Here is a 22,906-nt window from a genome sequence, read left to right on the forward strand (position 1 = left end):
TAAGCATAACTCTAGCCACATGTGAACTACAGGTCAACGTGCACAGCGCATGCAACGGTGAGACCTACCAGGAGCGACTGTCTCGTCTAGAAGGAGATAAAGAGTCACTTGTGTTACAGGTAAAATCTTACAACATTTTTTTTCAAATGTGCTTCAACATTGTGCGTGTGAAAAAAAAAAAAGATACATATTACTGATCTGAATTATTTTTGTTAGCATACAAGTAGACTTTCTGACTGACATTGGTAGAATAAGATGAATGAACATAAAGTTGTCCATTGGTAGTTTATGTTAACTTACAGTAAATTTAATAATGTTAACATCATGGATTTGGATTTTTTGAATGCATTAGTAAATGTTGAACTATATTAATGTATGCTGTACAAGTTTTGTTCATTATTAATTTATGTTATTAAATATATTAACATAAACTAATGACACCTTATTGTAAGGTATGACCAATAGTTCAAGAAGTCTACTAATATCCCAGTACAGTAATATTAAAATAAATGGTATTACCAAAACAGTTTAGATAGTGTATGAATTCAGTATGGTCACATGAATAGTACATTTTTATAGCTCTGCTTAATATATTTAAAAATGTTAAAATGATTAAATAGTTATATTAAATAGTTTAAGTAGTATGTTTAAATGTTTGAGTTAGTAGTATAAAATAACCCTGATATAATTACACCACTATCACCAGCCTGAACCATTGATACAAGGCAGGATGCATCCATGCTTTCATTATGTTAATGCCAAATTTTGAACCTACCATCCGAATGTCGCAGCAGAAATCAAAATTCATCAGACCAGGCAACGTTTTTACAATCTTCTGTTGTATAATTTTGGTGAGCATGGGCAAATTGTAGCCTCAGTTTCCTGTTCCTGGTCCTCTGTTCCTGGTCTAGCCCATCTGCTTCACGGTTTCTGCATACCTCAGTTGTAACTGGAAATGGACATTTTACTATTGCGTTATACTGTATGAATATATTGCAACATCTGCAGTAAGATGTTTGTTTAGGAAACCATTCATAAATGGATTATAGTACTGTATATGTTCAAACATCTCAAACAGCTAAATGTCAGTTTCATAACGATATTTCATAAGAAAAGTTTCAGTTGTAGTATATCAAATAACCGAAGAAAGCCATTGTGCTACATGTGTACAAAGTGCGCCTATCCAAGCCAGTGTAATTGTAATGATTCATGGGAACAGACAGGGCTTTGAGGATTAGTCTTGTTCTGGCTTGTTGGGTTTTTGACAGTAAGTAAAGGTGCTTGGACTGTATATTCCTGATTAACTAGGCTGTCAAGAAGATATTGGATTGCTTTAATTTGTCTGAGGCTCTGTATAATACAGTGTTTTTAATCCAACCGATTATATATTTATGTAGTGTGACTATTATTAATTTGATAAAACTGCAAAGAAATTGACAGCTTTATCTTAGGTGATGCATCTAAATTGAACTAACTTGATTTAAACCTGTTTCTCAGGTCAGTGTTTTGACGGATCAGGTGGAGGCTCAGGGAGCGAAGATAAGAGACCTGGAGAATTCTCTTGGGGAATATCAGCACAAGCTGAACTCCACTGAGGAGATGCTTCAACAGGTATTGGTAACATTTACATACATAATAGAATATTATACTTTACACATTGCCATCCTAGAATTATAAGGTTCTATCTGCCATTTTTGTCAAAATTGAGTTATTCAAAGCTTATTAAATGACATCTTACTTACATTATGGGATTGTTGTTTACATTTCAGGATTTAAAAAAAAAAAGAAAAAAAAAAGTTTTATCTACCAAGTTGAACTCAAGTTTGGCTCTAAAAGATTCTTTTTGTGAGTCTATCAGCATTTCAAAAGCACGCACAAGGACCAATCAGGACCAGTTTTCTTTGTCATTCTGCCAGACTGCTCCATTGCTAGTGGGAAAGACCAGAAAGAAACACAAGATCAGAGTCGACTAAATAATGCGAAGAATTAAACTAAAAATTGAGAAGAAACCTGAAACTGAAAAGATGTGTATATTAAAAGTAAATTATTTTTATTTGTGTATATATACTAAGTGAAACATTTTTTAAGTGTTTATTAAACTCATTTGCTCATTGTTTGATTTCTTTTTAAATTTGATATTAAGCCTTGAACGACAAATACTTAATTTAAACTATGGGACATTTAATTCAATAAATATAATTCAATAGTTCATATAAAACATTGTCATATTAATGACATTAACAGCTGCACTGGATAAAACATTTAGCACAGCCTTGTATACTTAATTTGAAAAAGAAAAATGTCCATCCTAAAACATTAAATACATTTAGCAAAAAGCAAAAAATTTTATAAATGTCTCAAACATTCACATATTGTTACAACACCAATTTATATAATTTTTGTGATTGTATTTCTTGAAAATAATGCTTCAATTAATGCTTTGGCAGATAGAACCTTCTAATTACAAATGGAAGATGTTTTTTTTTTTTTTTTTTTTTTTAATTAGAAAGTTTTATCTGCATTTTCCCTGTTTGTTTTACCCAACTTGCAAACTTAAGAGAATCTGGAGAATTCACATTTAGAGTACATTTAGGGTCTCTGTCATGTCATTGTATTTAAGAGAACTGCTACACATATATTGTTTACTATATGGAATTCAAAAACTTTGAAGCTCAATATCTTAAAATCATTTAGAAAGCAGATAGAAACTTATTTCCAAGGTGACAACATTCCTCCTACATCATTATTTCTGTCGTTTATGACTAATATCCTGCTTAAATTGCATCACCATGATCAGGAAAATCAAGTTTCTTATTCTGTTTGGTACATGTCTAGATGAAAAGCCGTACCCAAACAACTTTGTCTTTCTGATAGGAGTTTACAATACTTTTTATTTTTTATTTATTTTATTTTTTTTAGGCTTCATGTTTAGTAACATCTTCTTTTGCAGCTACATGTCAACTACCATTCATGTTTGTTTATCATGACTGCTTACACGTTATCTTGATAGTATACCAAAGATGGTCTGACTATTACGTTATTATATCAACAGTCTATGAATGTCCTACTCATACTTTAATGAGAGTTAGTTCATGTATATTTGGAAATTTACATACAATCGACAGAATGTCTAACGAGAAACTGAAGAGTTTAAATGCAAAATGCTGTAGAATAAGCATTTTTCCTAGCCTCCTTTGTTTACGATCAGTTATTTCACTTTGAAGCCAAGGGAAATAACCTATGATTTACACTAGGATTAAAATTACTACACACAACAGCCTGAGAATTGTTTTATTTCAACTTTAGATTATTTTCTTTTGTTTGTTCTTTGCATCCAAACTCTTCAACTTTACCCTTGTGACATTGATTTTATTTTCCAGAGAACTTAGAAATATTTAAAGCTGAGAATATCGTAAAGATTTAGTATTGAGATTGTCTCTTTCAATTTTGTTCTTTGGAACCAAACTGATAGCTTTAATAGGGCACCGGCTCACATCTGTAGAATAATCTGCACCTGATGTGTCTGCAAAGGAGCATTGGCATCTATGAGGAAATTCTTTGGTAGGATTCCAGGAGACTGATCGCCCCGTCACCCCGGTAACCCAAATATTAAGTGGTGGTGGTGGTATTTCAAGGCCTGATTGATGTGGGCATTGGAATTAGCTTGGGAATTGGTTCACAGCAAGTAACCTACTTTTTCTTTTCTAATAATCCAGACAGAGAAGGTGGAGGGAAAGGGAAAATATATTTTGAACTGTGTCCAAACACAAATAAATATATGAATAAAAAAGTGAGAAAATCAAAGAGTGGTTTTGAGGCTTTGGCATTATAGTAGACCTGCTTCATTTGAAAAGGACAAATTATTAGATTCAATCTTAATGAATGGTATAGCTGCTGCTCTTACACAGTGCACGCACACGTTTAAAGGGCTAAATTCACATTCCTCTACTTGTAAATCTCATTTTCCTTATAAGCTAATTGCATATTTCTGTTGAACTCGCCTTTGCTTTGAAAGCCTTATGGCTGATTAAATCCCCAGCATTCAGAGGGGAAGCTTTTTAGGGCATGTGCTTGTGGTCATTGAGGTTTTGGCCTTCAAAGGCAAATCCAATTCCAGTGACACGGGCCTAATATTTTCCATATGCCGTTTTTGAAAGTCTCAAAGCTCACGTAAAACTCCTTAGGACAAGCTACTGACATTTCAAACTGGTTTTCGAGCTTCTGTGTTGTGAAAAAGAGACCTGTTCAGTGTCTTTGTTTAACTATTCTGATCAAAGAAGGTAAGGCTGCTTTTATGTTTTACACCAAAGGTGCTCAAAGTTTTATGGTAAGAGATCAACCATATTTCTAGTTAAATGGCACTAAAGCGACACAGCCAATCTCTTATATCTGGGGCTCTAAGTGCTGGTGGCATGCAGTCATTTAAGAGATCATTAGTTAACATTAATTTGGATTTGTCAATTTTTTTAAAAAAATAATATTTTTTAGATGTTAGAATCGATCTCTTAAGTCAATCTAAAGTCTAGTGTGCAGTAAAACAGAGACATAATTTGTATTTACATTGCTCAGCATAATTGAGTACACCCCTTTTTGAAAGTGGATATTTTTATCCATTTCTCAGTCAATATAGGCAATGTATTTTTGGTCCATTTAAACAAAACATATTTATTAAACATATATTTATGAAAATAATATTTTAGTCACCAAACATATTTAGAAATTGAAAGATAATACAATTAAATTCTATCAAAATATTAATAAAATAATTAACATTTTTAATATTAATAAAAATTACAACCTACAAACTACATTTGTCAATTATTTTATTTATTTATTTTTTTTTTTTTTGCTTATTTGGATTTGTCCTCTTTTTAAAATTGTATTTAACATTTTTCTATTACATATAAATTTGGGTGTACTAGTTTTTGGAGCATTATCGTAAGTTGTTTTGTTAGATCAACTCTAGATTTGTCTTTAGTACTGACTAATCTAATGTATATACACAAATATGATATTTTATAGCTTCCTATGAAAAATATTAATTTAAAACATAGATTTGTGAGGGGTGTACTTATATATGCTGAGCACTGTGTGAAGATATGAACATTTAAAAATGTAAGCTTGTCTCAGTTTTTATTTGGTGAATAGAAAAAAAGCATTTTTATTACCATGGACCGGTCAAAATTTGATCATTTTGATTAGTCAGTTGTTGTGACAGGCGGTGCACTCGCGGGATTGATTTAACTGGATGCTTGCAAGCCGAGCACCTCCATTGAAAATAATGAACTTGTGCAAACTCTAGAAAAAGATTCAAAGTAAATCGGCACACTGCCACTTTAGCTCTCAAAAAATTTTTAATGTCAATATTACAAAATCACAACGTTTCGACCGACATGGTCTTTATCAGGTTTTTTGCAAACTCTAGAAAAGACATGATATGTGAACGGCTGTCATATGCGATCTCCAGCAGTTGATCTTCTTGCACAGACATGGTGGATTTACCTGATTTGTTGACAAATGCGTTGAGGATCTATTCCTTGGCAGTTCGCGGGTCCTTCACTGGGACTTTTTCCCTTAGAAAATAAATTTTCCAAAGGCGTCTGTTTCTTACTGTTGTTGCTGCTTGTGGGTTAAATTTTGGCGCTCATGTAAACAAGAGAATATGCTAATTTTTCTAAATAAAAGATTTTTCTAAATAAAACATCATTCAGACATAATAAATAAAACGGAAATAATTAATGATTTCTTCTGTGGCCTGGTACCAATTGATTCACAGAGCGGTACCGTGATCTGACCTCATTTGGCGTAAATGTCTGCTATTATGTTTATATTACATGAACCCCCACAGCATGCAGGTCTGCTTCATCCCGCATAGGCTACGCACAGAGCATATCATATGTGCGAGTCTGACCCATTTGAATGCTGAATGTTGTATTTTAAATCAGAGAAACGTTGAGTCATACTCAATGATGAATTCACATTTTAAAGTGCTTAACAGAACCTATAAGAGACAATACAGTTTCTAACAGGTTTGCAGAGTCAAATTTTTTATGCTAACTGCAGACTTTAATATCGAAAAACTTTAAACAGTACATTGGCTAAAAGTTTCCCCAAATTCTTGACATACATTTTCCTAGATATAGGTAAATTTGCAGTTACAACCTATTCTCATCATAACCTAAAGCTCCTAATGACTAGTAGTTGACATGTTAATTGACTTTTAAAAATAAAGTGCAACCAAAATGGTGTCTCATCCATTAATTTTAAACTTTGGTCCAGTGTTTGATATAAAACATTCTTTTTAATCCCTGTATTTTAACACCCTTTGTTTACTGTTGTCAAATGTAATACTTTTCCCACCACTGTCAGAGCACACAGTCTGTGTCTTACTCTCTCTCTCATGTGTCAGTCCCTGTGAGAGGAGCTGGTAAATATAGCCCTCACAACCTGTGTATATTTAGCCATTGTGGGACAGCAAAGTACAGATATTTCGAACAGACTGTGCCCTCAAACAAGTGCGCAGTTTCTTGTTTGCCTGTGTTCACATGTAAGTTTTTGTGTGGACTCTTGTAGGAGTTTTTCAGCAGAAGTTCTCTAGAGTCACAGAAGCTGGGGTTGATGGAGGAAGTGTCCTGTCTGAAACTGAAGCTGGGGGACATGGAGGACAAACACATCAACTGTGCCGAGAGACAACATAAAGCTGAGGTACAACTCTTATAAAGTCAGAATCAGCTGGTGAAAGTGTTGAACAGTTGAATTGTGAGCATTGCCATTTTTAGTAATTTTCAGGGGGTAAGCTTATTCGTTCAGGAGCAAAAATGTAAGTGTGTGCTGAATAAAACGTGTATTTATGTATACAATATAACATAAACAAAACTTTGTTAGTTGCACAGGTTCAAATTCTGCAGAAGTTTTTCCAACAAAATGTGGTTTTCGATGCCTTGAGTTAATAATGGTAATAATTATGAAGATGTAATGGATTGTTCAATAGCTCTTTAAAGAAACTACTTCACAGTTTTTGAATGACCATGTTTAGAAATATTTAAGATACATAAGAAATAGCTATGGAAACTACGTGGGAATGTAAACCAAAAACATATTCAAGTAAAAGTAAAACTGTTGATCCACATTAGTAAAGTATTTTTTTAAATAATGTGTCAAATTTAAGCCAGGCTCAATCTGAAAACATACCCCTATGCATTTCTGGAGAGCGGCAAATACCACCAGAGGCTGCTGAGTACACTTTTTGAGATCTCACATTTTTCTTGCGAGTGCCATTTGCACCTGCTGTTCTCGCATAAATCCACCAGAGGCCACTGTCGACTGACTGATCGACTAACCCATCCTCCTCCTTCCTAAACCCAAACAATAGTGTTTTCAAAAGCACAGATTGACCCTCCAATCCACTTTCCTTAACTTAACCGACAGGTTTAAAAAGCAATCCACAAAAAGAAAAGCCATCATCTGATTTTTACCACATTTTCAGATTTTACAACATTCTCACCATGTTATTTACTTGTTTATTTTAGTTTTTGGCTTCTGTTGTTGTCTTACCCAATCTCGTCGTTGTTGTCAACTCCTTTTTGCGTCTCAAGTCCGCAGATGTACGTAGCAAGCTAACTGAACAAACTGGTAACAGTGGGAAAGCCGTCCACATGCAGGTAATAATAATAATGATAATAATAATAATAATAATAATAATAATAATAATAATAATAATAATAACACATTTCATTTGTAAACAGCACCTTACTGGACCCCCAAGATTGCCTTAAAACAAGCATCAACAGTCATACCGGAATAAATTAAAACAATTAACAAAACATTAACAGGGGTAAGCGGTCAGCTGATAAGCACAAAAAGTAACAGCATCATGTCACCTCGTAGCATTCATTTTAAAGAGTAAATGCAGCCATAGATACTTGTGGCTACATATTTTGTGATCTCCCTAAATGTATACAGGGCTACATTTTCGGATTGAGTTTATGTTGGTCAAATTACTGCTCTAAAATTTATAATCTACTAATAAAAAATCTAATAACATTTAATAGTTAGTCATACTTTATATTAACACTACTCAAAGTCAAGAAAATGTCTATAGCAGACTAAATAAAGTGTAACCAAGTTTGTGGTCAACTGAGGGTGTGCTTAAGCTTATATAAGTATTTAAACTTATGTCAACAAATGTGTGCCTTTTAATTGACTGTGTGCTATATTTTTCATATAATTACTATGCTCAGAGTTATACTACTGCGGTACGGGACCGGTTGATCTAAAATATACCTTTTCTCTAACATTACGATGTGCTGGCATAAGCAGTACATGTTTATGTGGTTGTGTACCTTTAATTTAAACACAACAGGCCTCATTCAAAACAAACAGAACAAATTTATGGTCTAGAGAGGTTTAGAAGTGGAACCTAGCTGACAAATAGCCAGAGTGTTTTTAGCATGGAGAGAGTGTTAAGAATGACCTCAGCGTGACGTCTGACAACTGCTGTGCTTCATACGGTGAAAGAATGGCACCAATCCGCTCGTGAGCATTCCAGTCACATGCCTTTCTCTCTCTCTCTCTCTCTCTCTCTCTCTCTCTCTCTCTCTCTCTCTCTCTCTCTCTCTCACGAGGTCTTGGCCTCTATAGATAGGCCAGTTTACTATCTAGTCCACCATGCTGTTGGTGTCACATGACATCTCTCTTAAAAGTTGTGTTGTCCACAGGCTGGACACAGTACATAACTATAAAACTTTTATTAGAACACTTCCTTTGCTGCAAAAAAAATAAAAAAAAATTAAAAATTAAAAATAAAAAAGTCCAACTTCTGAATATTAAGAACTTTATTGCATTCTTTGGTTTTAAAAGTTTTTTGTTTCTGCTTCTGATGCCTGACATATTGAATGTTTTGCTGTTATTTTAAGTTACAGAGCCATTATTGTGCACACAGGAAGTCAACTTCCTCAGCTAATGACAGCTTTATGCAAGAAATTACGAGTTCACTTGATATGTTTTTGAAGATTAGTACCCAGACGATGAAGCTATTTCAAACGCAACATTGGAAACTGGTTTGAGTTCAGGTTATGATTACCAATGCTGTGTATCCTGGAAAATGAAATTTGCTTGGCTCTTTAACAAAGCCTCTTATACTGTACAGTATTTGAGACCTTGGCTTGTGTGAAATGGGTCAGTGAAAAATGAGCTTCCCTAAAGAAGATGATTTCAAACTGACGGGAAAAGACAGCATGTTTTCATATTGCGGTTTGCTTAGCTAGTATTTGGGATGTTAAATGATGCTATTGAATGATCCTGCAATTGTCCATCCTATTAAACTAAGCAAGTGACCTGGAAAATAGCTATAAAATACTTGTTTTATATGAAAACTCACATTTCTATCATGATTTGTTTTAAAATGCCCCTTTTTTGCTATTTTAAATGATCCCAATTAGCTCCTACAACAGGTTTATATTAACAATAGGTTTCCTCCTGTTGCTCCGGTTTCCACACAAGTCCAAAAACATGCACTACAGGTGAACTGGGTAAGCTAAACTGTCCGTAGTGTATGTGTGTGAATAGGTGTGTATGGATGTTTTCCTGTGATGGGTTGCAGCTGGAAGGGCATATATATATATATATATATATATATATATATATATATATATATATATATATATATATATATATATATATATTTATATAATTATTTATTTAGAATTACTATATTTAATAATATAATAATATATTTAATATGCAATAAATACTGCAAAAAGGGGCGGGATTAAACAAGATGATTAGGTCCATATTTAGGGCGAGGCAGTGGCGCAGTAGGTTGTGCTGTTGCCTCACAGCAAGAAGGTCGCTGGGTCGCTGGTTTAAACCTCGGCTCAGTTGGCATTTCTGTGTGGAGTTTGCATGTTCTCCCTGTCTTCGCGTGGGTTTTCTCCGGGTGCTCCGGTTTCCCCCACAGTCCAAAGACATGTGGTACAGGTGAATTGGGTAGGCTAAATTGTCCGTAGTGTATGAGTGTGTGAATGTGTGTGTGGATGTTTCACAGAGATGGGTTGCGGCTGGAAGGGGGTCCGCTGCATAAAAACTTGCTGGATAAGTTCCGTTTCATTCCGCTGTGGCGACCCAAGATTAATAAAGGGACTAAGCCGACAAGAAAATGAATGAATGGTCCATATTTAAAACTTCTGTCCAGAGAGTCCATGTTTTGATCATGCAGTTAAGTTATGCGATTTTGCAGGTCAGAGTTTACCAAGCTTGAACTTTGCAATGCTGCGAACTGCGAAACTTGTCGCACGAGCTTGCATTTCTGGTTTGACACATTCACAGCATATGAAATTAAGTCTATAAGAAGAAAAGTGCAGTGTGACCGCAGCTTAATGCCGAAAGGTTTGATTCCACCCTAATCAAACACAGCTGATCCAACTAATCAAGGGGTTTAAGACTACTAGAGACTATTAAGCAGATGTGAGTTGGAGGTGGTTGGAGTTAAACTATGAAGAACTGTGACCTTTCAGAAGTTGAGTTTGAGACCATTGATTTAAGGATTCAGTCTCAAACCCCTCCCTTCTGAAAGTCTGTTCTGCTCTGATTGGCCTAATCTGTTTACATAATGCTATATTACCTGTTCCAGGCTAGTATTTGGCGCTGTCACTTTTTAGGTAAACAGTTGGTATAAGAAAAAGATGGCGATGTTCTGTTGGTACAGTAGCTCCGCCCTCATGTTAATATAGGATTTTATTGTAAGATGCATCTCTGCTGTAGCTAAAATTACTTAATTTTGTTCTGTCCACATACTTCCTTCATGTCACTTATTTTGTGTTGTATATGATCTTGCTCAGTGAGCGTGAGCAAATGGGTTGTGGTTCCATAGTGTTGAATTGCAATTAGCTTTTATTTCACATGACTTTTCAGGGCCCAACACTAAGGATTTGCCACATTTTCTCTAGCGCACCAAAACAAATACATTTATAAATAGTTCTTAACTTAAAATAACTGTAAGCAAAAGAAAGCAGGTGAAAAACATACCATGTGAGAATGAAAGGATGATCAAGTACACACAGTTACCGTTAGGCTCCTTAATAATCTGTCCAAATAATGGTTAAAAATAGACATTTATAAAAATTCTACACCTCCCTCAACACCATGTAGGCACATGACGCATGACATAATGATGCGCAAACATGTAATTGTTTTAAAAGACTCATTTTCAACTTTGGGCTAAAAAGAATGGCATATGTACAACCACATGAGGCTTCCTAGGAAGGCAAAGAAATTATTTTATTAGTTGGTCACACATAAAAAAAAAATAAATAAAAAAAACCTTTCTCTAAATAAGCCATAAAAAGTACTGTTCTGAACAATATGTACAGTAGATTTGCCAGTGTATGCAGAAAACAGCATCATATACATGTTAACAACACAAAACCAACATTTCTAGGCTACAGCTGCAAATACATTGTTTAAGGGTCAAAACAGACTGGCAGCAAACAGGTATTATGGATTTCGTAATAAACCAATCTTTATTTGTAGAAAACAAAAACCAAAAAAAAAAAAATGGAATTACTTATGACTTGTTTTTAAGCCATGGATGCTCAACCCTGTTCCTGGAGATCTACCTTGTTGCAGATTCCATTTGCAACCCATATCAAACACACCTGCCTGTAATTAGCAAGTGCTGTATGGGTTCTAGTTGATTGATTCAGCTGTTTTTAATCAGGGTAGGAGCTAAACCTTGCAGGAAAGTAGTTTTTCAGGAACAGGGTTGAGCACCCCTGGTTTAAGTCATTCAGTATTGATTTTTGGTTTATTCTTTTGGAAAACAATGGCTTCGATAACGGTAACACTTTACAATAAGGTTCATTAGTTAATGCATTTACTAACATGAACTAATCATGAACAACACTTGTACAGCATTTATTAATCATAATTGAACATTTACTAATGCATTATTAACATTCAAGTCTATGCTTGTTAACATTAGTTATTGCAACATGAGTTAACATGAACTAACAATAAACAACTGTATTTTCATTAACTAACGTTTTTTAACATGAATAAATACTGTAGTAAATGTATTGTTCATTATTTGTTCATGTTAGTAATTGCATTACTTAACATTAACTAATGAACCTTATTGTAAAGTGTGACCTCGTTAACTAAGCACTTTGACATTTAACACTTAAATTGTACATTCACAAACTGTTATATGATAAAATACAGTATTCAATAATAATAATAATAATAATAATAATGATAAAAGTTAAAAACTAAAAGAGCACTTTAACCTTTTAGTAGATTTGGAAACATATTCCAAAATTAATCCTATATTAAAGCATAATGATAAAATGTTGATTGCAGTGCATCATTAGTAATAGTATGGGGTAAAAACAGTAATCCAGGAAAGGAAATAATGGGATTTACATCTAGCAAACATAAACCGATACAAATAAGAATAGATATTAAACATAGTAGAGTAGTATATCTGTACAGTAAGTAACCCAGTAGGAAGCCACTGCTTGTCTGTCTCCTATAATCCATCTTTTCCATTACCTTTTTTTATCTGTTCCTCCTCTCCTCCCCATCCATATCCCTCTTTGACAGAGTGTAGTGAATCTGATTAGTGAGCTCCAGGAGCAGATGTGTAGGATTCGTCAGGAGATCTCAAGTAAAAACCCAGAGAAGCCAGCAGAGATGATCCCAGAGGAGGGCTATGGCAGTGAGCCAGCACAAGCTTCTCAGACTGAACCAAAGCCGACGGTGAGTCTGAGATCTGGACATTTAGACAAATGTAAACATTCTGGAACTGTGGCCATTGTGGAAAAGAAATACTTGGAAGCCCTTTGATCTTAAAGGTTAAAGTCTGTGATTACTGAAAAAAGGTTTCCAACTTTTATATGCATGCATTGTTATTGATTAATGATGTTTGTTTTAGTTCGTGCTCTAATCAAGGACATTAGTGACCACCCACATCTGCTGCTAGGCATTGGTTCTGCAAGTATTTAGCTTTTTTGTCCAAAATATTTTGAATGCTTTTTTAGATGCTGAGGTTTTACAGATGTCTTACTGAATTTCTTAACTGTGACTGAAAAAGTTTTATTTATTTTTATTCTTTTTTTATTGTAATCTGGATTTCTCTCATAATATTATATTATCTCATAAAGTTATTTCACGCATTTCATGTTTTAATGATTATGAATTTTATAAAAAAAAAAAATTCTACAGAACCATGTTGCTTTGCTTGTTTACCATACAACTTGTTGTTTTGATCTATTCTTTAGATTTCAATTGCTTGGGAGGAAGAAGAAAAAAAAAACTCTAGTTGTAATGTAATCACACTTACTTTAGCCAATTAATTAAGACAAGTGGGATGGAACAGACTTGGTTCTCAATTCAGAAAGGAAGTGTAGCTCTAGGAGGAGGATTTGCCCACCCCTCCCGAATTGACTATGATATTTTACGTATGCACATTATAAACTTTGTGCTTTTTTGCAGTTTATTTTTCTTTTAATGGAAAAAAAATAATGTTGATGTGTGTGTTATTACACAGAACTTGCTCCAAGAGCTCAAAATTCTCAAGCATCGAGTTGAGGAGCTGGAGCAGGAAAAAACCCATTACGAACAGAAGCTCAAGGTGACACAGGTACTGCCACACTAATGTAACTCAAAAAAAGCCCACCTGGAATCTACACTTATAGAAATCCACAGACAACCAATTATTGCACCTGCCATTCTATCAATTTACTTATGTAAATAAGTATAGATAGATGTCACAGATATGAAAAGTAATATGTTCTACATAGATGTATTACATGATAAAGCTATTGTAAATGTGTTCTGATTAAATTTGCTTTTGAATAAGCCTTAGAAATATATTATCATTTGATTGTTCTACTCAGAAGGCGTTCTGTCTGTTATAAAGATCATTATAACCTTTATTTTTACCAAGACACATTGAGATTAAAAATCTATTTTACAAGAGCATCCTGGCCAAGATTAGGCAGTATACATGTCACATGGGTCTAACAGAAAACATACAAAAACAATTAACAGCTAACATGAATCACACATTGACAAACAAACTATTCAAAACATCTATTCTACATCAATTTCAGTTTCAATTTCTAAATAATGTATTTTCTTTTTAAATCAATTATTTCAATTGCAACTTGATATATATAGCTTATACAGGTGTCCGTGGGGACTTAACAAAGTATAAAACGTTGATAAATCAATTATGAAAAAATTAAGGTCCTTAAAAAGTATTAAAAAGTCTTAATTGCGTTTTTACCAGGTCTTTAATTTTGTTAAAGCGTTGTCCAAAGTGTTTCACTTAAAAAAAAAAAAAAAAAAAATCATAATATATTTATTTTTCTCCTAAAGTTAACAATGGTTTGCTCAATCTATGCAATTAGTTTGGGCTGGGGTGTCTGGCCAAGCTCCTCCGTCTGGGTGATGTCACATAATTTGCGACAAGGTAATGTGACGCTCTCCACATGTAGCGAAAACATAGAGCAACATAGGAAAATGTAAGTTTGGATACTTACTCCTGGTTGGAGAAAGACGAGTTTAAACTGGCTGAAGCCTGTTGCTGAAAACAACTATGTAATTAATTATTTCAAGTTTTGTTTCTTCCGAGCTTATTTGAGTTCTGCTGCATGGTTGTGCTCCATTGATTTATTTAACTACAACTGTTTATTAACAACTGTTTATTGAGTTAAAGGTTTTGATACTAATTAAATCTTGAAGTGGCGAGGAGGTCATTCTGAGAAAGTCTTTAAAAAGTCTTAAAAAGTATTGAAGTTACCATTAGGATTCTCACATATACCCTGTTATAATACATATTTCAATGTGTCAATAAAACATTACTCCATTGTAAATCCTTGAGTATGATTGAAGAACCAAAAACATCATTGATGTAAAAGTAAAGGATTGATTATGTGAATGAAGAAAAAAAGAGATCTGAAAGATGTACATACCAATAATGTATTACAGTCTTATGTTAAGGCCCCAAAAAATTCTAAGTGAAGAAAAAAGGATGCAAACATCCCAATATCACCCAAACTGCTATTGAGATAAATATAGACGTACAACTACACATCTCTCTCTCAATAACAAAGGAATTGATGACAAACTGTTGGATTAAAAGAAAATAATTCACACCCAAGGCCGTTACACCTAGGTTGTGCAGTTTTCTTTAATAATTTAAAAGACAAAAGCCTATTATTCTGCATATGTTACGGTTAACGCACCTAAATACATTGCTCAGATCAGGGATCACCAACCCTAGAATAGGCAACTATTCACCTTATTCTTCACGAATTAGCGGGCACAGCTATTAGAATTTACTAGGCTTAAGACTTCAGGTCTCAATCACTTCCATTCATTTTTAGAGTTTAAAAACAGCTCATTCCGCTGCTTAATGTTGCAAACTGATATTTTCTAATTATAGTATTCTACTTTTTATGTATTGTCATGCACACACTTGCTTGTAAAGCAAGTAGTCTGACCATTTTCTGCCATTTATTATTCTTACTTGGTTAGTTCTACCTTAGATGGCTGAATCCGATGTTCTTAAACAATCGCAAAAATGAGCGCACTTTGGCATTGCAGAATCTGTTCAATACTTCAGTTTTAGCACACCTGCATGCCATTATGATGCTACCCAGAGCTACCCAGAGCATCTTGATTAGCTGATTCAGGTCTTTAACTGGGGATGAAGCTAATTTATGGTTGGTGATGCCTGGTTCAGATGTTTTATTTCAACACATTTGTCATGTTTTTTTTTTCATATCAAAACACTCCTTAAAAAAATAAATTAAATTTCAGTACACACGATAATGCAAAACAGCTCTGTGATGCACCGTCAATGGTATGCCCAATCAATATACTACAATACAAATAAGTAATATTGGTCATGGAAAATTGCTCAAGTTTTAATGCCAACACAACTACACTGTTGTTTTAGATTCTTGGCCCTGTCCATCTGCACACTGTTATTAAAACCCATGGCTGTTTTATTCATGCATTTTCCTTTGGCTTAGTTTCTATTTTAGAGGTCGCCACAGTGGAATGAACCACCAACTATTACAGTATATGTTTTACGCAGCGGATGTAATTCCAGCCGCAACCCAGTATTGGGAAACACACACACACTCATTCACACACACTCATACACTACGGCCAATTTAGTTAGTTCAGTTCACATATAGAGCATGTCTTTGGACTGTGTGGGAAACTGAAGGACACCCACATGAACACGGGTGAGAATGTCCAAACTACACCATGCCACCCGATTTTCACAATAACCGATAATGAACATTGTTTACACCGAGGGACCATAATCTCTGTTCGCACATTTACATTCACTTGTATGAAATGTACACACGCAAATACTTAACTTCATGTTTAGTGTAAATCCAGCATGAAAGTTTTCGGTGGTAATGCCTGATCTTTTACATCAATTGGGGACCTTTAATGTACTAATTGTATGAAGCTACATTAAGCTTCCAGGTTGCATTGCATTGGGAATGTAGTACATATACAATACAATACAATGGCCTACATAACATAATAAATCAATCTACATGTATATAATGACAGATGTTATTCTTCTCTCTCATTCAGGCAGAGATTATGACTTTACAGCAGCTATTGAACTGCAAAAACTCTGAAATAGAGAATCTACAGGCTCAGCTGCTCTCCAGAGCTCCAGTATCTGTGGACAGTGCTGAAAGAGGTACTGTATTACTCCTTCGGATCCATCTCAATCCTCATTCAGACACAGTCGAAACTAAAAAAACAGGGGTGCCCAAACTGGGTTCTGGAGGGCTAGTGTCCTGCAGAGTTTACCTCCAGCTTCCTTCAACACCTGCCTCGAAAGTCTTTAATTCAATTCAATTTTTATTTATGTAGCGCTTTTACAATGAAGATTGTGTCGAAGCAGCTTAAAAAGTTCTAGTAAATTGAAACTGTGTCAATCCAGTTTTCAGAGTTGAAGTTGGGTTTAGTTTAGTTTAGTTAAGTGTGGTTTCATTTTCACTGCTGAAAGTCCAAACACTGAAGTAGCGACAGTTGCGAGGAACAAACTCCATCACAAAGTGACAAAGTGAAGAAAAAAAAAAAAAACCTTGAGAGATACCAGGCACAACCATTTCTCCTCTGGCCAAACTTTTTGTGCTGAGCTGGAGGCTGGAGAACGCTGGACGTTCATCACGGAGAAGCTACAGGTGTGTGTAGGTCATCTGCGGGTGCTCAGGCTGCCCACTGGATCAATGCGGAGACTCATCTGTCACTGGGTCTTTCAAAAATCAGTCCCATGCTATCCACTCCTCCATGACTACCACAGCATCTGGTCAGGATCTGGTCAGGATATGTCCTGGTCCAGGATTTTGGATACCTCTAGAAGTCTTCGATGGTTGGCATCATCTCTTCATTGGGGTTGAAACTAAAACATGCAAGACACCGGCCCTCGAGGACTGAGTTTGGGCACTCCTGCTGATGATTGAGTGCATGTTAATTAATGATAGACTGATAGATTGTTTGGCCATAGATTAATTTTACAGTTCTCTTTGGAGCTGCATGCTAACCTTTATATTCCATCTGCATTGTACTGCAATCAATCAGTCAATCACTAACCCTAGCAGTTTTTAATATTTGTCACGTGTGTTTCTGTTATGTGCTGTGGTACTGTAGCTAACAGTTTATTTTCCTTACTACCATCCAATCACCACTAGAGGAGATTTACAGAAGGAGACTCAACACCAAACGTAAGCTTGTTTATACTGTACTACACAACCTCACAAATTGCCTGAAAGATTGATGCAGAATACATCTGTGCACATTAAACGGCTTTCTGTATTTGATTGTGTGTGTTCTCACTTGTCTTATAGTTTTATATGACCCTAAAAAATGCATGACTGTGTGAGTGTCTTGTGAACTGGTGACTCTGAAATGAAGTCATAACCATTTATTGCAGCACTTAGCTTGCCTTGAAAAAGTTTAAGACCAATGTAATGTTTTCCACGTCTGTAATCTAATTAACGTTAGGTCTTTGGCCAGGTTTGTAGTTTACTAGACTTTGTAAACAATCTTTTATATATACTATTGTTTAAGGCTGTATTTGTTTTTTATTGCCATGGATAGCTTTTTGTGTTGTTTATATTGTATTATTTGTATTATATGATTTTTGTTTTATCTCTGCCAACAGATCAAGAGTTACAAAGGTTAAAGACAGGAATGGAATCACTTATTGCTGCCAATGATGAAAAGGTAAATGTAAACACTAATTATTTATTTATTTATTTATTTATTTATTTATTTATTTATTTATTTATTTATTTATTTATTTATTTATTTATTTATTTATTTATTTTATTTGTTTGTTTGTTTGTTTGTTTGTTTGTTTGTTTGTTTGTTTTAATAATAAAATAATTAAAATTGTTTAAAAAATTTAAATGTCATATTTTCTTTGTGTAGATTTTTTATTTAATAGTTTATGTATTTATTTTATTGTTATACTTTTAATTTAATTTTTGTTTATTTATTATTATTATTATTATTATTATAATTATTATTATTATTATTATATTTTTTATTAATTATATTTATTTATTTATTTATTTATTTATTTATTTATTTATTTACTTATTTATTGCACAAATTAAACACTGAATCCATAACTGTTATGCCCGCTAAGAAGTATAATTTCTGTAAATTCCAAAACATAACTTACTTTGTCAACACACTCTCCTCACCGTCTCGCCATGTCCACAGGGTGAGCGAAAGTCATTTCTGAGCACACTGGGCCCTTTGTTTTTCACATTGGCCTGTGTTTATGAACTTAAGTGTGCAGAATGTCTGAGGAACTGAAGTCAGAAACAGTTTTCCCAGAGAAGTGCCAAATACTTGGGCTTAAGAGACTGGGAGAGGCTTCCTTCTGTGCCATTTAAATTCAAAATGTATAATTACTCTGTTTCTGCTCTGTCTAAGTGATAATTGACGTATTTGATTTCAAAAATTGTGTGGTTTATTTATATGTTTGTTTTAGGATCGTCAGATTGAAGAGCTTACTCTCCTCCTCAGTCAGTTCAAACAGATGAATGAAATCATGACTTTAGTTCAAGGTAACTTCTTTAAACTTTTTTTTTTGTTTTTTTTTTTTGCTTTTTTTATAAGATGTCAGGTCAACAAAACTACTTTCAGAAGGATTAGATAGAAAATAATTAATGTACTAAAGGTCATGATGTCATTAAGGCCTTATAAAGTGTGCATAACAGATTTTAACTATCTAGAAAAGTCAAGTGTTAAATGGTTGTCAGTAGGGGTGTGTCAAGACACGGACGAGACGAGACTCAAGACTGGGTTCATGAAAACGAGAGGAGATGAGATTTCTACTCTGTTTTTAAGAAATCTTCAATGATGAAATATATAAATAGATTTGTATTAAACTGGAAAAACATCACAAAATGCAAAACTATTTAGGTGCTTTTTTTAATAATACTTGTAAGGAATGTTATTTTCCTTCTATTTTAATGCATTCTATGCTGTAAAGGAAACACTGCAAAACATTTGCTAATATATAAATGATATAAATAATATATCTAAAATATAATTGTATTTAACTGAAAAAAAAGTTACAAAATGCATTAATGTAGGTGCTTTTTTAATCAACTAGCAATTATGGTATTTTACCTCTATTTTAATAAGTTATGGCATAAACACTGACTGGCTTCTCCCCTGAACAATTTCACATGAGAAATCAAAAAATGTATGTGATTATAATAGTTTTTGTATTTCATTTTAAAATTTTCAGCGGTTTCAATTTTATTCAGCAACATATTATACTCCTGCGACAAACTCATAGCTACTGGATGTGAGTATGAAGTGATGACTGATAGGAGAAAGTTGTTTTATTGGAGTTTGATACTGCATACTGAATGAAAAGAAAAAATAGGCTGTCTATAGACAGCATAAATGTGTGTTAACGATGATGATGGGTGTGTTGAGTCTCCAGGAGTTTCCTATGTTTTTTTTTTTTTTTGCTTAAAGATGTGTGTGTCTCCTTTACTGTCTCGGTAGGTGCAGAGAATAGTGTCAAACAGCCATGTGTGTATGGCTTATCCTGTTGCAAACTGCAGCTAAAAGTCCTACATGGTGGCAATAGTTTGATTATTATCACATGTCTTTACTGCACTTAAATAATGCGGCTAAAATAGGAATACTACACATGTGCTAGTTTGATTTGTGTTTACGATGAGTATAATTTTAAGCATATCTAAAGAGCTTTTCCATTGCATGGTTATGAGTTGTGGTTAATTTGTGTGATGGCAGTTGTAGCAGCCTTTGCTTTTGGATACGGCAACTTTTGAACTCTTTAAACTCACATCAGCGGTTATGTCACACCTACCCAAGCAAATGAGTGATGCGCAACACTGAAGCAACCGATTTATATTTCTTTTTTTTTTTATTTACCTCTTAGTTTTTTTTTTTGTTTTTTTTTTAATCATTGTGAATAATCGAATGATTATTATTGTAAGTGATGTGTAATAAATGAATTTAAATAGCTAAATAAAATTAAATTGAATAGCTCAGATAAAACAAAACTCTGCGATAAAAATAACCTATACTTTATCAAAAAAGTAAAAAAAAAACTCATTTAAGAATAAAGTTTTAGATGGCACTTAGAGGTTTTTGCATTCTGCTCTTCATGCACTGTAAAAAAGTGCAACACTGAGGTAGCCCGGGTTGCCAGGTGTGGCCCGAGAACTCGTCACACCCCTAGTGGTCAGGTTACATAATGATTTGTGTGTAATTTGAACATTAGTTGAACGTTATAATAACACAATGTTTTAAAATGTTGAATAAACTTACAGTTAACTGTAGCACAATATGACTGATGTTTTCTACAGGTACAGAAGACAAATCTATTCAAATCAGAAGTGAGGATGAAAAGCAGAACGGGGCTGTGAAAATGAAGACGTTAATACAAAAAGCTCATCCTGAGGTGTGTACATGTATGTGTGTGTGGGTGTTAGGAAAATAATGAATATTTTATTAAGATCTACTTCCATTTGGATTTACAGTTTTTCTTGATTGCTTTGATGCAGCCGTCAACTAAAACTCCACATTTTTAAAACAGTTAACACAAATCTAAACAGCGGCACTCATGCAAAATGCAAAACGCACATACCGTGTCAAAACATTTTAAATATGCAACAAAAGCTAGTTTTACCTTTAAGCAATACCACTTGCAAACAAGTATTTTAGCTCTTTTAATCCATCACTACAAAATGGACAACAAAATACAGAATTCAGTGTGAATCAGTGCAAGATTGCTTGCCATTGCCAATGCCATTTGTTGTCCTTCTATTTTGGGCTGTCAAATTTGCCTTTTTACAAAGAATTAGATACAGAATAAGATTTGCTTTGATCAAATATATATTGAATTCATGACATTTTTCAAACTGTGGCTGAAAACTGAAATACTGTCAAAAAAAATAAATAAACAGACAAAAGTAGTAAAATACTGTAAATAGAGAAAACACATGTAAACCAATATACAGTCAAATCTATTGGGAGTAAATAGCCACCATTAACCTCTTCCATCCATGCTAGCACAGAACAACACAGACCTTTCACCGTTTTTAATATTTGCAGACTGAAAATGTGTCAACCCAACACTGTAAGAAAAAAAAAATCTTAACAAAAAAAAGGTCAAATGACTGGCAGCTACGGCTGCCAAACAAAAACCATAAAATTACGGTAAAATGTCTTTGTTGAAATAAAGTGCAAAAAATAATAAATCTACAGATATTTTCATTAAAATGTTTACAGAAAAACACTGTTATTTTACAGACTTTTCCTAGATTATTACGATCAAATCCGTTCAATAAAGTTACATGCTAAGAGTTTTACAAAGAAACACTGTTATTATACAGACTTTTCCTAGATTATTATGATCAAACACCATCAATAAAGTGACTGCACTAAAAGTTCAAGAGAAAACAATGTTATTTAAAAGAATTTTCCCTAAATCATTTCGATTAAACACCTTTGCTAACATGCCAAGACATGCTCATGATCGTAGTTTAACAGTTTTATTTTGGATCAAAACATTTTGGAAAAACAACAAACGAGATACAACTGATTAAAATTCTCACAACTTTAAAATTACAGTTGTTACATTTTATTGAATAGTGTTTATGTAAAACATGTAGAGGTTTAAGTTAAATGGAATGATTCAGTTCCAAATCTTAAATGAAATGGAACTGTAACATGAAGGGGACGCTGAGAAAGAAGTGCAGATCCAAATGCAGGTTTATTACACAGAGATGGTCAGGCAAATAACAGTCAACACAGTGGCAAACAGATGTAACAATATGCAGGCAATCCAGAGTCATGGTCAAATAACAGGCAAATGGTCAGTCTCGGCAGCAAACAACGTAAACAATTAACAAACAAAGCAAGGCAAAAGAAGAGAACCGCGTCATAATGTTCACAGTAACAGTATAACAAGACTAAGCAATTGGTCTATGCTGCTTTTAAAGTGCATGGAATCAGTTCATAACGATCCTCCAACTGTGTGTGTGTAATCAACGGAATCCGTAACAGGTGTATGTGAGCGCACTAAGTGTGTAACTTTATTGAACGGATTTGATCGTAATAATCTAGGAAAAGTCAGTAAAATAACAGTTTTTTTTTTCTGTAAACATTTTAATGAGAATATCTGTAGATTTATTATTTTTTGCACTTTATTTCAACAAAGAAATTTTACCATAATTTTATGGTTATTGGTTAGTATATTACTTATATAGTACATAAAATAACAGTCAAGCTGTTAATTTACAGGTATTGTTTGTAATTTTTACGGATTTTTGAATATAATTTAAAATAACAGAAAAAATAATGT

General features: G+C 33.8%; 1 protein-coding gene and 1 long non-coding RNA gene across 5 annotated transcripts in view; one reads left to right on the forward strand and one right to left on the reverse strand.

Annotated features, from left to right (window-relative positions):
* Window positions 1–22,906, reverse strand: part of LOC147832852 (uncharacterized) — a 148,203-nt gene that overhangs the window by 88,375 nt on the left and 36,922 nt on the right. The gene's annotated exons all lie outside the window — the stretch shown is intronic.
* The window catches only part of ppfibp2a (PPFIA binding protein 2a), a 46,247-nt gene that overhangs the window by 4,435 nt on the left and 18,906 nt on the right, over window positions 1–22,906 (forward strand). For 2 of the 4 annotated variants that reach the window (XM_087293226.1, XM_087293225.1), the window contains exons 2-11: window positions 33–119; window positions 1,498–1,611; window positions 6,574–6,705; window positions 12,601–12,756; window positions 13,547–13,639; window positions 16,624–16,735; window positions 17,733–17,765; window positions 18,206–18,267; window positions 19,046–19,121; window positions 20,907–21,001. In XM_087293226.1, the coding sequence (XP_087149352.1) occupies window positions 33–119; window positions 1,498–1,611; window positions 6,574–6,705; window positions 12,601–12,756; window positions 13,547–13,639; window positions 16,624–16,735; window positions 17,733–17,765; window positions 18,206–18,267; window positions 19,046–19,121; window positions 20,907–21,001 (960 nt within the window). The remainder of the gene's footprint in view (window positions 1–32; window positions 120–1,497; window positions 1,612–6,573; window positions 6,706–12,600; window positions 12,757–13,546; window positions 13,640–16,623; window positions 16,736–17,732; window positions 17,766–18,205; window positions 18,268–19,045; window positions 19,122–20,906; window positions 21,002–22,906) is intronic. The other 2 variants (XM_087293228.1, XM_087293227.1) reach the window with 1 other exon arrangement.

Source organism: Danio rerio, chromosome 18 (assembly GCF_052040795.2).
Source record: "Danio rerio strain M-AB ecotype USA chromosome 18, GRCz13ab, whole genome shotgun sequence".
NCBI lineage: Eukaryota > Metazoa > Chordata > Actinopteri > Cypriniformes > Danionidae > Danio > Danio rerio.